Genomic DNA, 14,768 nt, shown 5'->3' with positions numbered 1-14,768 from the left:
GGAGAAAGGTGACCAGTCGTGCTCCACAGGGGTCAGTGTTGGGGCCACGGTTGGTTTGTGATATACATAAATGATCTGGAAGAGGGCACTGTTGGTATGATCAGTAAGTTTGCAGATGACATGAAGATTGGTGGAGTAACAGAAAGCATAAGGGACTGTCAGAGAATACATGAGGACATAGATAGTCTGGAGAGTTGGGCAGAAAAGTGGCAGATGGATTTCAGTCCAGACAAATGTGAGGTGATGCATTTAGGCAAGACTAATTCTAGAGCAAATTATACAATGAATGGAAGAGCCTTGGGAAAAGTTGATGGCCAGAGAGATCTAGGAGTGCAGGTCCATTGTACCCTGAAGGTTGCTGCATAGATGGATAGAGTGGTCAAGAAGGCACATAGTATGCTTGCCTTCATTGGATGGGGCATTGAGTATAAGAGCAGGCAAGTCATATTAAAATTGTGCAAGACATTGGTTCGGCCGCATTTAGAATACTGTGTACAGTTCTGGTCGCCACATTACCAAAAGGATGTGGACACTTTGGAGAAGGTGCAGAGAAGGTTTATGAGGATGTTGCCTGGTATGGAAGGTGCTAGTAATGAAGAGAGGTTGAGTAGGTTAGGTTTATTTTCATTAGAAAAAAGGAGTTTGAGGGGGGATCCTCACTGAGGTTTACAAAATCATGAAGGGTATAGACAGGGTGGATAGAGACAAGCTTTTTCCCAGGGTGAAGGATTCAATAACGAGAGGTCACGCTTTCAAGGTGAAAGGTGGAAAGTTTAAGGGGGATGCACGCGGCAAGTACTTCACAAAGAGGGTGGTAGGCAACTGGAAAGTGTTGCCAGCAGAGGTGGTAGAGGCAGGCATGGTTGATTCATTTAAGATGCGTCTGGACAGATGTATGAGTCGGTGGGGAGCAGAGGGATACAGATGCTTAGGAATTGGGTGAGAGGTTTAGACAGTAGATTGGATCAGCTCAGGCTTTGAGGGCTGTAAATCTTCTTTGTTCTAAACTCCATCTGCCACTCCTCAGCCCATGTGTCCACCTGATTAAGATCCAGCTGTAATCTGAGGTAACCTCCTTCGCTATCCACTACACCTCCAATTTTGGTGTCATCTGCAAGCTTAATAACTATACCTCTTATGCTCACATCCAAGTCATTTATATAAATGATGAAAAGTAGTGAACCCATCACTGATCCTTGTGGCACTCCACTGGTCACAGGCCTCCAGTCTGAAAAACAACTCTCCACCACCACCCTCTGTCTTCTACCTTTGAGACAGTTCTGTATCCAAATGGCTAGTTCTCCCTGTAATCCATGAGATCTAACCTTGCTGATGAGTCTCCCATGGGGAACCTTGTTGAAGCCTTACTAAAGTCCATATAGATCATGTCTACTGCTCTGTTCTCATCAACCCTCTTTGTTTCTTCTTCAAAAAACTCAATCAAGTTTGTGAGACATGATTTGCCACACACAAAGCCATGTTGCCTATCCCTAATCAGTCCTTGCCTTTCCAAATCATATACATCCTGTCCTTCAGGATTTCCTCGAATAATTTGCCCACCACCATAAGTTCCCTGGCTTGTCCTTACCACCTTTCTTAAACAGTGGCACCACGTTTGCCATCCTCCAGTCTTCTGGCACCTCTCCTGTGGATGTTGATGATACAAATATCTCAGCAAGAGGCCCAGCATTCACTTTTCCAACTTCCCACAGAGTTCTAGGGTACACCTGATACTTGAGCTGAAAATCCAGCAGGTTTGCAATCTCAAAAGAAGTCCTAACAGCTAAATAAAAAATCAAAAGAACTATGAATGCTGTGTAAATCAGGATCAAAACCAGGTCCAAAACGTTAATTCTGATTTCTCTTCACCGATGCTGCCAGACCTACTGAGCTTTTCCAGCAACTTCTGTTTTTGATTATCCCTAATAGCGACATGTGCTGCCAGAAGTGAGCATTCACCCTTTTCATCAGCACTCTGCCTGAGTAAGGATCAATATCACACAGAGTTGTACTGTGTACATGCCTCTGAAAACATGTGTACTACCTCGTTAATACTAATGATCATTGTAAGGTAAATGGGGTGTTGCAAAGTATCTTGCCAAATCATTTATTCCATCTAAATAGGGCTATTAACGAGGTTGAGCTTATTGGCCATGCTACTTGTCCCAGTTTATTGGTCTCACTATCATTATTTTTCTTTTTTTTTGTGTTACAACCAGGTGAAGGGTAAAGTATACCCCCCTCCTAATTCTTCCACTGTTTGTTAAACCATAACAGGTTTTTACTTTACAATGCAGAGAGGATATTGGCAATTCTGTTAGTGTCCCACAAATAACACTTTGAAGGCCATGAAGAATTTACACCAACTGGTTCCCTTAGGTTAAACAAAAAAAAAATTGTTGAAACTGTGTTTTCTGGACTATTGGCATAGTGGCTCAGTGGTTAGCACTGCTGTCTCACAGCACCAGAGACCCGGGTTCAATTCCCGCCACAGGCAACTGTCTGTGTGGAGTTTGCACATTCTCCCCGTGTCTGCGTGGGTTTCCTCCGGGTGCTCCGGTTTCCTCCCACAGTCCAAAGATGTGCAGGTTCGGTGAATTGGCCATGCTAAATTGTCCATAGTGTTAGGTACAGGGGAGTGGGTCTGGGTGGGTTGCTCTTCGGAGGGTCGATGTGGACTTGTTGGGTTGAAGGGCCTGCTTCCACACTGTAGGAAATCGAATCTAATCTAAATGCAACATCATTTAGACAGTCACATGTGATTGTCTAGGAACCCTGCACAGACTCACTTTCAGTCAATCAGTCACTCCCGCGCAGACTGTAGGATAAGAGGATAGATGTATTGATTTTTTGTAATCCATACAAGTTAAAGGAAAGGTTTATAGGGTTAGTTCATCCTTATCTAGTCTCGATGAATTGAGTTCAATGTTGTGGACATGTAGTTCAGTTGAGGAGATAGCAGTGTAATGACAACTTCACTGAGCTGTTAATCTGGAACTCAAGGCTAATATTCTGAGGAAAAAAAGAAATAAGGAGTTGCAGATGCTGGAAATCAGAAAACAAACAGAAATTTCAGGAGAAACCTCAGAAGGATAACTGGACTGAAAACATTAACTTTGCTTTCTCTCCACTGCTGGTGCCAGACCTCCTGACTTTTTCCAGCAATCTCTGTTTTTGTTTCTAATATTCTGAGGACATGGGGTAGAATTCCATGGTAGATGGAACTTGGGTGTTAAAGTGTATGAATCAAAGAAGGTTAGTTAGGGAGTGTTGCTGAACAAAGAGTGCAGGTTCATAGCTCCTTGAAAGTGGAGTTGCAGGTAGATAGGATAGTGAAGAAGGCGTTTGGTATGCTTTCCTTTATTGGTCAGAGTATTGAGTACAGGAGTTGGGAGGTCATGTTGCGGCTGTACAGGACATTGTTTAGGCCACTGTTGGAATATTGTATGCAATTCTGATATCCTTCCTATCGGAAAGATGTTGTGAAACTTGAAAGGGTTGAGAAAAGATTTACAAGGATGTTGCCAGGGTTGGAGGATTTGAGCTATAGGGAGAGGCTGAACAGGCTGGGGCTGTTTTCCCTGGAGCGTCGGAGGCTGAGGGGTGACCTTATAGAGGTTTACAAAATTGAAGGGCATGGATAGGATAAATAGACAAAGTCTTTTCTCTGTTCCATTATTCTAGATAATGATTGATTTAAAGGCAATAATATCAGTTTATTCGTTAACTCTAGAAGTGAACATTAAACAACAACTATTCACAACTCTAAGCCCTCCTTTCTCTTAACTGCTTATTACCTGCCTCTAACTCTATAACAATACACTGTTCCAATGAAAGACTAATTAAAATTACATTGACTTCATTTCAAAACCATACAGCAGCTGTTGTCGTCAGTGTCTTTCTTCTTCCTGGGTCATCTTCTTTCTTTAACTGTGAATATGTTTCACATGAAAAGGTATCTTTGAAAGAGCGTGCTTCAATGTCTTGAGTCTCTCTTGATGGCACTTACTTTGTCTAATTTTGAAAATGCCTGCCTTGTTTATATCCCCAATATCAGATTGTCTCATTGGTTTGATGTTAACAAAACAATAAATTCAAACTCAATTGGGTTTTACTATCCTGGGGCATAATTTGAAATAATTGGTTAAATTCAAATCATTGTCAAAACAGCAACCAACTCAGGGATCTATTTCACAACCAAATGTTACATATTTTCAATTTTCCAGTACACTCTGAGACTGGTCTTGTAAGCTCTCAGTGCAGAACAGCGTTCACTCTCTCTTAAAGATACAGTACACGCCTTTAACTTCATAATACCTCCCTGCTTAAGAAAAACAGTAAACCATCATATTGAAAAGATGGCTTCATTTTTTTTCGCTGATTCTTAATCGCATTACAATGAAATGCATAGGTAATTAATCTAAGTTCATAGTAATTTCTGCAAACATATATCTGTTCAATCCTATCCCAATACCATTTTCCTGCATTGTCCTTACATCCCTAGCTTCTGGATTAGTGGTGCTGGAAGAGCACAGCAGTTCAGGCAGCATCCAAGTAGCTTCGAAATCGACGTTTCGGGCAAAAGCCCTTCATCAGGAATAAAGGTAGTAAGCCTGAAGTGTGGAGAGATAAGCTAGAGGAGGGTGGGGGTGGGGAGAAAGCAGCATAGAGTAAGCGAATGTGGCTGTGGTAGCGAGTTTGTTTCACAACATGGTTGAAGAGCTTCAGGGCAGAGGAAATGACCTGGGAGTTGCAGTGGGAGAGGGACTCTCTGAGATTCTTGTAGAGAGAGGAGGAAAACTTCTTCAAGGCAGGCATTCTTACAAGAGGATACATCCCTAGCTGTCATTGTACTTTATTTCTGAGACTGTGACACTTGGCTTTCAGCAATTTTAACAATGGGAACATCCTTTCTGCATTTACTGTGTTTTGTTTTGATGGGATTATCTCTAATTCTTTCTATGCTTGATAATTACACGTTTAAATGGCATCTGGATGGGGATATGATTTGGAAGGGTTTAGAGGGATATGGGCCAGATGCTAGCAAATGTGACTAGATTTATTTTGTATACATGGACAATTTGAACTGAAGGGTCTCTTTCCATGCTATGCAATCTATGACTCTATTACTCTAGGGAATCCAGGGCTAGTATCCTCACTCTCCCTTCATAAGACAGTCGTGCCACCTGAGGTAAAAAATGATGAGTGCAGATGCTGGAGATCAGAGTCTAGAGCAGAGTTGGTACTGGAAAAGCACAGCAGGTCAGGCAGCATCCAAAGAGCAAGAAAAGCCTTTCCTGATGAAGGGCTTTTGCCTGAAATGTCGATTTTCCTGTTCCTCGGATGCTGCCTGACCTGCTGTGCTTTTCCAGCACCACTCCAATCCAGTGCCATCTTAGGAATCAGTCCCTCGAATTGTTACAGTCCCTTGCTGGAAAGTATATCCTCTTTAATAGACCAAAACTGCACAAAGATTTTCAGGTGTAATCTCCCCAAAGTTCAACATAAGAAGCAAGCCATCTTCAACTCTGTGCTCAAGTTGTTTTATAATAAAAGTTCCTTAAGTTTTCAGCAAATGCGAACTCCTAAAACCTTTTGGACATGAACATTTACCAATCTCTCATTATTTTAGAAATACTCTGTACCTCTGTTCCATCAACCAAACTGGATTGCCCTCATCCACATTATATCCCATCTTCCATCTTCCACTAAGCCTTCCTAAGTCTCCTAGAAGCCTTTTTGCATCATCCCCACAGTTCACATTCCCACCCAGTTTTGTATCATCTGCAAATCCGGAAATGCTGCAATTTACCTCCACATCCAAATCATTGACATAGATTGTGAAGAGCTGAATCCCAAGTACTGACTCTTGTTATATATGATTGGTGAAAGTTACTGACCTGAAAAAGGAAGAGAACAAAGAACAAAAAAAATTTACAACCCACGAACAGGCCTTTCGGTCCTCCAAGGCTGAGCTGATCCAAATCTACTGTCTAAACCTATCACCCAATTCCTAAGTATCTGTATCCCTCCGCACCCCCCCCTTGCTCATGCATTTGTCCTGACACTCCTTAAATGAATCTACCGTGCCTATCTCTACTACCTCGGCTGCAATGTGCTTCAGGCACCTACTACCCTCTGTGTAAAGTATTTTCGGTGTGTATCCCCCTTAACCTTTTTACCTCTCACCTTGAACGCATGACATCTTGTTATTGAAACCCTCACCCTGGGAAAAAGCTTATCTCTATCTACCCTGTCTATACCTTTCATGATTTTGTAGACCTCAATCAGGTGCCCCCTCAATCTCCTTTAATGAAAACAATCCTAACCTACTCAACCTCTCTTCATAACTGGCACCTTCCATATCAGGCAACATCTGCATAAACCTTCTCTGCACCTTCTCCAAAGTGTCCACATCCTTTTGGTAATGTGGTGACTAGAACTGTACACAGTATTCTAAATGTGGTGAACCAAAGTCTTGTACAATTTTGACATAATTTTATAAGACCTGCCAGCTCTTATACTGAATACCACGTCCAATGAAGACAAGCATACCATATGCCTTCTTGACCACTCTATCCACCTGTGCATTCACTTTCAGGGTACAATAGACCTGAACTCTCAGATCTCTCTGCTCATCAACTTTTCCCAAGCGTCTTCCTTTTACAGTATAGTTCACTCTAGAATTAGACTTTCCAAAATGCATAACCTCACATTTGCCTGGATTGAACTCTATCTGCCACTTCTCCGCCCAACTCTCCAGTCTATCTATATTCTTCTATATTCTTTGACAGTCCTCTATGCTTTCTGCTACTCCACCAATCTTCGTGTCTTCTGCAAACTTACTGATCAGACCCACAATGCCCTCTTCCAGATCAGAGATGAGAGAGAGAGAGAGAGATGATGAGAAGACTTCATTACTTTTGAAATGTATGTATAACCCCACCATTTTTACTGTTAGAGGAGTCAGGCCATTAGGTTAATCTGATTAGGTCAGTCCACACTTTGGAGCAAAATGTGAAGCTCTAAAGCTGTCTTGTAGTTGTCTACTCGATGAGAACTCCATTGCAGCCCTTATAGCCTCATATCTCACCACCCTAAAACTTAGAAACGTGCTCCACGTGTTTTTCCAACTAGCCATTTGTGTGGGACTTCATCAAAATATTCCAAAAATCCAAGTACATCACATTCCCTTCTTCCCTTTATTTACTCTGCCAGTAACATCCTGGAAAAAAATTAATAGTTTGTGAAACATAATTTTCCATTCATCTACCCAATCAGATCATTATTTCCTATGTGTTGTTATCATATTGTTTAAAATAGATTCTAATATTTTCCCTAATGCTGATATCAGGCTAACAGTGCTCCATTTTCTCTCTCCCTTCTATCTTAAACATATCTGTTAGGTTGGTCATCTTCCAATCTGCAAGCACCATTCCATAATCTGTGAAATTTTGGAAGTTGATCCACTATCTCTGTCACTGCCTCTTACAAAGCTCATCAGGTCCCATGGATTCATTGACTTTTAGTCTCAATTCATCCAATATCACTTTTATATCATTCTGATGAAGAGTCACTTGACCTGAAACATTAACTTTGATTTCTCTCTACAGATGCTGCCAGACCTGCTGAGCTCTTCCATGCAATTTTTATGCTTATTTCCATCAATTCCTCATTCTCATTAGTTCCTTGAATAATTAGCTTCACCCAAACAGATTCTACACCTTGTTCTTTGAGTCTACAATCCTCTGTTATGAATATAATGGCCCCTGCCTTTTATTAAGATCTCTACTCCATCATTTTAAAATTTTTTTTTCATGCAACGTGGGCATCTCCGGCTGAGGGCAGCATTTATTGCCCATCCCAAATTGTCCAGAGGGCAGTTAAGAGTCAACCACATTCCCGTGTGTCTGGAGTTATAAGTAGGCCAGACCAGACAAGGATGGTAGATTTCCTACACTTAGTCAAAAAACAGAAACTCCACACACTACCAAAAATATACATTAAAACTGGGTGTATTTTTTTTAAATACTTTAAAATGTCCAGCTGAAAATACTGGTGGATCAGTTAAGTTCAGGGTACTAAGGAGTTCTGAGTTAACAGGGCACAGATATTGTGAAAATTTAAAATTAGCTTCACCAGGAGCCAATAAATCAGCAAAGAGAGGGACGATTGGTGAATGGGACTCAGTGTGAGTTAAGGCATGGACATGTAGAAGAATTCAATTTATAGAGAAGAGAATATGGGAGAAGTCTTCTTAACATTTAATCAATAATTTTATTTTCATCTGATCGCCAGAACTGTATATGGAATTCAAATGTCAAGAATGACATTATATCATAGAGTTGGCAACATTTCTGAATAACCAGGAAGGAAAAGTTTAGAACTAAAGCAAGATTTATAGATTTACTGAAAGTGAAAATATGGGTGAGTTTATAAAATGCTGTGTGAACTCACATAAGGAAGTGAACAAATTAAGCTATTTCACTTATCAAACCTATTCTCTTCACACTCCATGCATAACCACATCAATTATGGATTGTTCCAGCCAAGCAATAATCTCTTCATCCTCTTACTAACTCACATGTGAAACTAGATCTATTAACATTTCAATGACTTCCAAGCTGCTTGGTCAACAGTCATCGATGATGTGGAGGGGTTGGACTGGGGTGGACAAATTTTCTAATCACACAACCCCAGGTTATAGTCCAACAGGTTTATTTGGAAGCACTAGCTTTCGGAGCGCTGATCCTTCATCAGGCAGCAGGACAGTAAGACACAGAATTTATAGCAAAAGTGTCGTGCAACATTTCAGTTATAGCCTTAAGTTTAGTGAAATGAGTTTTGTCTCAATCTATCTTTTCCCTGCAAAAATAAGTTGAATTGCCATTCTCTATCTTTACAACTCAATTCAATAAAACCTGCAATCACCCTATTATTCTTTTAGTTCTTTACAAGGTAGGAGATAGAGTTAGCAACATTGGAATCAGAGTTTTTTTTTACAGTTCTCAAACAACTGTTCCAGTATGTCTGGAAACTACTTATTCATATCCAGAAGAAGATCATTAATTTCTTCCTTCATTTCTTCCCCCTCCAATGCAATCCTTCTGACTCAGAAGCTTTCAATCTTTTGCCGGTTTGATGGGCCGAATGGCCGGCTTCCACGCTGGATATTATGATTCTATATATGCCACCAGTTGTGGTTAATTAAATAGCAAGTAAACCAGCAACATTTGTGAAATTCATGATTTTCATGCTGTTATAATGATTTCCAGGGCAGGTTGAAATTTGGTATTGATAGCATTGAACAACAAGATTAGCAGGCAGGTAGTAGTATGCAGTACTATTTTCCCTGGGAATTAACGTATCCATGTAATGCCATTAATGCAGCAGTATGTCCATGGATTTCTCCCTTACGTACCCTTCCAACTGTATTTCATATAAAGTTAGGTTAGCATATAAGTATTGGTTAGAGAAACATCACCTTATCTCCAACACTTTAAATAGCAATAATAGCAACCAACTTCATCCAAAGATAACATCCATCCCAAGTCACTTGAACCACAGCCAGCAATATTTCATTTAAACATGCAAATCATGCAGACAGTGTGAGTAAACCAAGTACATCAAGATGAGCACATTATGCTGAAATTAATTAAATCTACTTTTAATCAACTCCACATAATCGTATGTGCAAACCCCTCACAATGCTCTATTATATTAATGGATATTAGTTTCTGTGTTCCTGTCAACGTTTACGCGCAAAAGAAGCATTGACTGCTTTTGGTTATTTTATCTCGAGAGATGTCTGAGGGTAGATAGGCATAATGTGTTGTCGAGCTCAAATATTGGGCTTTAATAGGAATAATCTGTCTTGTGTCTTTGATTATTTGATTGTGTTTCCCTTTACATTAGTCAGGTCAGTAGAAAGGAAGACTGTCGCCCTTTAACCGAAAAAAAAATTACCACACTCCCAGTATCATATTTTGAAACCTGTCAAGTATTTTATTAAAAAGTGACCTATTCAGGAAAATTGTGTGGCAACCACCAATAATATAATCTGGTCAGAGTTCATGATTTTCAAATTAATATTTCAGGGGTTGAAAATGCATTGGCTACAAGGTTGTAAACATTTTCTCTAGATCTCTCATTAAATGTGAGTTCCATCTCCATGACTATCAATGGAATAAATCAACCCTGATAAGTTACTGTTCTCGTTGTTTTTGTTTAATTTACTGATCCAAAGGAAGTGTTTCCTTACTGATATCTTAGATGTAAAATAGATGGTTATATTTGTTGGCATAGTGAAAAATGCACTAATGTCTAAGAATAATAAATAAAATGACCTCCTGCCCACTGTGCAGCTTATTTTAATTTTCTGTCTCCCCAGAAACATTCAAATGATGAAGAAAAGACCATCATTGAATTTGTTTCCTTTTTCTTCTCACCATCTCTTCTAGCTCCCAGATATCTCCCAGATTGAAAATACCAGCTCACCAAGCAAAGGGGTGTTTCCCAATGTGGCCATGAAGAGCGATGATCAAGACTTAATGGACTGCAGCTCTCACAATGTAAGATCAACACAACATGGGATCCAATGTCAATTTGTGATTGGAAACATAATTTAACAGATGACTTTTTTTTTAAGTTGCTCACTGAGTAGGCAAATAAGGCATCAGCAATGTGAAATTATTTCTATCCATCTCAACATTATATTACCTATTCAAGTGCTTATTCTGTGCAGACAGAACTGTGGACTGGGGAGAAAGTGAATCTGTATCAAGTCTATGGATCTGCTTTCAAAGACCAGTAAATGATCTTCAAATGACAACTCTAGATTGTACACAAAAGGTGAGCTGACTTCAGGTTTGGTGAAAGTGAGGCCTGCAGATGCTGGAGATCAGGGTCAAGATTAGAGTGTTGCTGGAAATGCACAGCAGGTCAGGCAGCATCCAAGGAGCAGGAAAATCGATGTTTCAGGCAGGAGCCCTTCATCAGGAATCCTGAAACGTCGATTTTCCTGCTCCACGGATGCTGCCTGACTGGCTGTGCTTTTCCAGCACCATTCTAAACTTGACTCGATTTCAGGTTTGACCAAGTAACGATCACAGAAAGGCAGAATGTCTAAGTATAGAATAAAGCCATTCAGACCATCACGTCTACTCTGGCTCCCCGAGTAAGCATTGCACCCAGTGCTAATCATTTACCTTCTCCCCAGTATCCCACACATTCTTCTTTTCCCAATTAACATCTAATTCCCCCTTGACTACCTCAATTGAGCCTGTTTAGAACATAGAACAATACAGCGCAGAACAGGCCCTTCGGCCCTCAATGTTACACCAACCTGTGAACTATTCTAAGCTCATCCCCATACACTATCCCATCCTCATCCTCCACTCTTTCAGACAGTTCACATCCCTTATGCCTGAAATGTCAACTCTCCTGCTCCACGGATGCTGCCTGACCTTCTGTGCTTGTCTCGCACCACACTTTTCGACTCTGACTCTCCAGCATCTGCAGTCCCCACTTTCTCCTAATTTAAAACATTATCCCAATTCTAACACAGAACCAAACCTTTCTCTCACATTCTGAGTCCAGTTATTGCCAGGCTCTCTTAAGAGAAAAACTCTAACAAGCTGATGAGCCAGCAAGCTTGGATAAAGAATATACAACTGGACACTATGGTAGGTGAATTAATGTTCTCCAGACAGGAGGTCTGATAGGTCAAACGACCTGTCATCAGCTCTCCCATTGTTTATATTCTCAATAAACAAAAAGTGGGGGGTGCGGGTGAGGTGTTGCAGGTTTCTTGCAATGTAAGCTCTCTTTGAGACATAATAAGAAATACTTTGCAAAAAAACCTGCTGCAACATAAGCCACTTTGGTTCTCACAAGCTGCCTCAGTTGTGTAATAGATTTGATTGCTTTGTCCATGTTGTGGGAGCTGTGATCATTTTCTGCTGACTGTTCAAGGCATGAACAGTGGAGTGCCTACAGACTGATTAACACACATTATACAAAGTCAGGAGCTACAGACGCAAATAGGAAATTGACACATTGTCTTCCTTCCACTGCATGATCTGTAGGCCATTACTTTACATTTGTAAATGTCAACCAAAGACATGTCATTTGCCTCAAAGCAATTAGCATAAAATACTCATCTGTCAATGATGGAATCATCGACTGAAATCTCACTTGTAGGCATCTTGTTCATCTCTCCTCACCTATAATTAGCATAAAATGAAACAAAATAAGATGCTTAGGTATAATTGTGCATAATAACGTCGTGACAAATCAACGCGTAAGTGAAGGCTGCAGGACTGTAAGATGTAGGAGCAAAAGTAGGCCATTTAGCCCATCAAGCTTCCCCCTCCTCTTTTGGGAGGTGATGACCCAGTGGTATTATCATGCTATCAATCCAGAGATTCTATAATATGCTGTGAAGATCTGGTTTCGAACCTGTCATGGTGCCTAATGGAATTTGAATTTAGTGCATGAATCGCAACAGTTCAAGAGGTCAGCTCCCCACCAATGTTTCAAGGGCAACCAGGGGCAGGATGAAAGTGCCAACACAAATGGACAGGGTGGTAAAGAAGGCGTATGGCATGCTTGCCTTCATTGGTTGGGTCATTGAGGATAAAAGTTGGCAAGGGCAAGTCGATAAGTAGTTGGCAACTACTTATGTAGTAGTTATGTAAGACTTCAGTTAGGCCACATTTAGACTATTATGTGCAGTTCTCATTGTCAAACTATAGGAAGGAGCTGGAGGCTTTAGAGAGGAAGCAAAAGAGGTTTACCAAAATGTTGTCTGCATTGAAGTGTTTTAACTTAAGGAGTGGTTGGACAAACTTGGATTTGCTGAGTTTTCGCTTGAGTGTCAGAGGTTGATGGGGGACCTGATAGAAATATATAAAATTTTGAGATGTATGCATAGGCTGGATAGTCAGGTTATTTTCCCAATGTGGAAATGTCAAATATGAAAGGCCATAGTTTAAGATGAAAGTGGGAAAGTTTAAAGGAGCTTTGTGAGATATGTTTTTTACACAGAGGGTGGCAGGTGTCAGGAACATGCTTGGGGAAAGTGAGGACTGCAGATGCTGGAGGTCAGAGTCGAGAGTGTGTGCTGGAAAAGCACAGCAGGTCAGGCAGTATCCGAGGAGCTGGAAAATCGATGTTTTGGGCATAGGCCCTTCAGGTATGCCTGATTAAGAGCTTATGCCTGAAATGTTGATTCTCCTGCTCCTTGGATGCTGCCTGACCTGCTGTGCTTTTCCAGCACCACACTCTCAGCCAGGAACACACTGCTAGGGAAGTGGTAGAAATAGATATGAAAACATAATTTAAGAAGCATTTTGATAGACACATGAAAAGGCAGAGAATAGAGATATTAATACCATGTGTAGGCAGATGGGATTAGTTTCGAATAGCATCATGGTTAGCACAGACACAGTAGGCTGAAGGGCCTGTTCCTGTGCTGTACTGTTCTATATTGTATTTATTGTGTGAATATCTTTTTTTTTCTTCTTACTGCACTTGGTTTTTTTGCAACTCACTTTATATCCAACCCCTCTGTTATTGTAACTTTTACAAGTTAGTGAACAGGTTAGTATACATGCACAGCAAGTAATCAGGAAAGCTAATAGTAAGATATAGTTTATTGTGAGGGGAGTTGAATGCAAGAGCAGGGAGGTTATGTTTTAGTTATAGAGAGCTTTTGTGAGATTGTAACTGGGGTGCTGTGTCACCGTACTTACAGAAAGATGTTAATGCATCAGAAGTACTGGAATGAACAGATTGCCTTATGAAGAAAGATTAGGCCTGTATCCTCTGGAGTTTAGAAGAGTTAGAGGAGACTTATTAAAATGTACAGAATCTTGAGAGGACTTAATTAGTTGAAGGCTGAAAGGATGTGGCCTCTTGTGGGGGAAACTACATGAGGGGTCACAGTTTAAAAATAAGGGACTGCCCTTTAAAATAGAAATGAGGAAACATGTTTTTTCTCTCGAATCTTTGGAATTTCTCAAAAGGCAGTAGATGCTGAATCTTTAAGTATTTTTTAGGCAGAGATAGATTCTTGATTACCAAAGGGATGAAAGATTATCGCAACATGCAGGTTTCGAGCTGAAGCTAAAATCAGATCAGCCGTGACCTTATTGTATGACAGAGTAGACTGGAAGGGCCAAGTGACCTCCTCTTGTTCCTTGTTTAGATGTTTCTATGTTCAAAAAAATGCTAGCCAACTCAATTCAATTAAAAAACAAATTTAATGAGATTGTAGCTGATCTGTTAAACTTCAATTCCATTATCCTGCCTTTCCCCTCCACCCTTGATTCCCTTCATGATTAAATATCTGTCTATCTAAACCTTGGGCAGAATTCAGGTGACACCAGGTTAGAGTCCGGCAGGTTTATTTGAAATCACAACCTTTTGGCAGGTGAACGTTACTCGATGAAGGAGCAGTGCTCCGCAAGCTTGTGATTTTAAGTAAATCTGTCAAAGTCTAACCTGGTGTTCTCTGAATTCTGACCTTGTCCACCCCAGTCCAATACCAGCACCTTCACTTCCTATCTAAATCCTGACTATGCATCCTGTACAGCCCGCTGTGGTAAAGAAGTCTACAGATTGACTGATATCTGAGAGAATAAATTCCTCCTCAACTGGGAGACACCTTATTGTAAAATAATACCCTCTAGCCTCAGACTATCCAATAAAGAGAAACAACCTCTATGCATCTATCCTGTGCAGGGGTGCAATGCCAAGTCAGTTTT

The 14,768-nt window shown here is 40.6% G+C and overlaps 1 protein-coding gene across 1 annotated transcript in view; it reads left to right on the top strand.

Annotated features, from left to right (window-relative positions):
• The window catches only part of luzp2 (leucine zipper protein 2), a 388,961-nt gene that overhangs the window by 340,337 nt on the left and 33,856 nt on the right, over positions 1-14,768 (top strand). The window contains exon 10 of the mRNA XM_072592734.1: positions 10,461-10,571. Within this exon, the coding sequence (XP_072448835.1) occupies positions 10,461-10,571 (111 nt within the window). The remainder of the gene's footprint in view (positions 1-10,460; positions 10,572-14,768) is intronic.

This window comes from Chiloscyllium punctatum, chromosome 22 (assembly GCF_047496795.1).
Source record: "Chiloscyllium punctatum isolate Juve2018m chromosome 22, sChiPun1.3, whole genome shotgun sequence".
Taxonomy (NCBI): domain Eukaryota; kingdom Metazoa; phylum Chordata; class Chondrichthyes; order Orectolobiformes; family Hemiscylliidae; genus Chiloscyllium; species Chiloscyllium punctatum.
The sequence above is the reverse complement of the archived record's forward strand: the minus strand, read 5'-3'. Positions and strand labels throughout refer to the sequence as shown.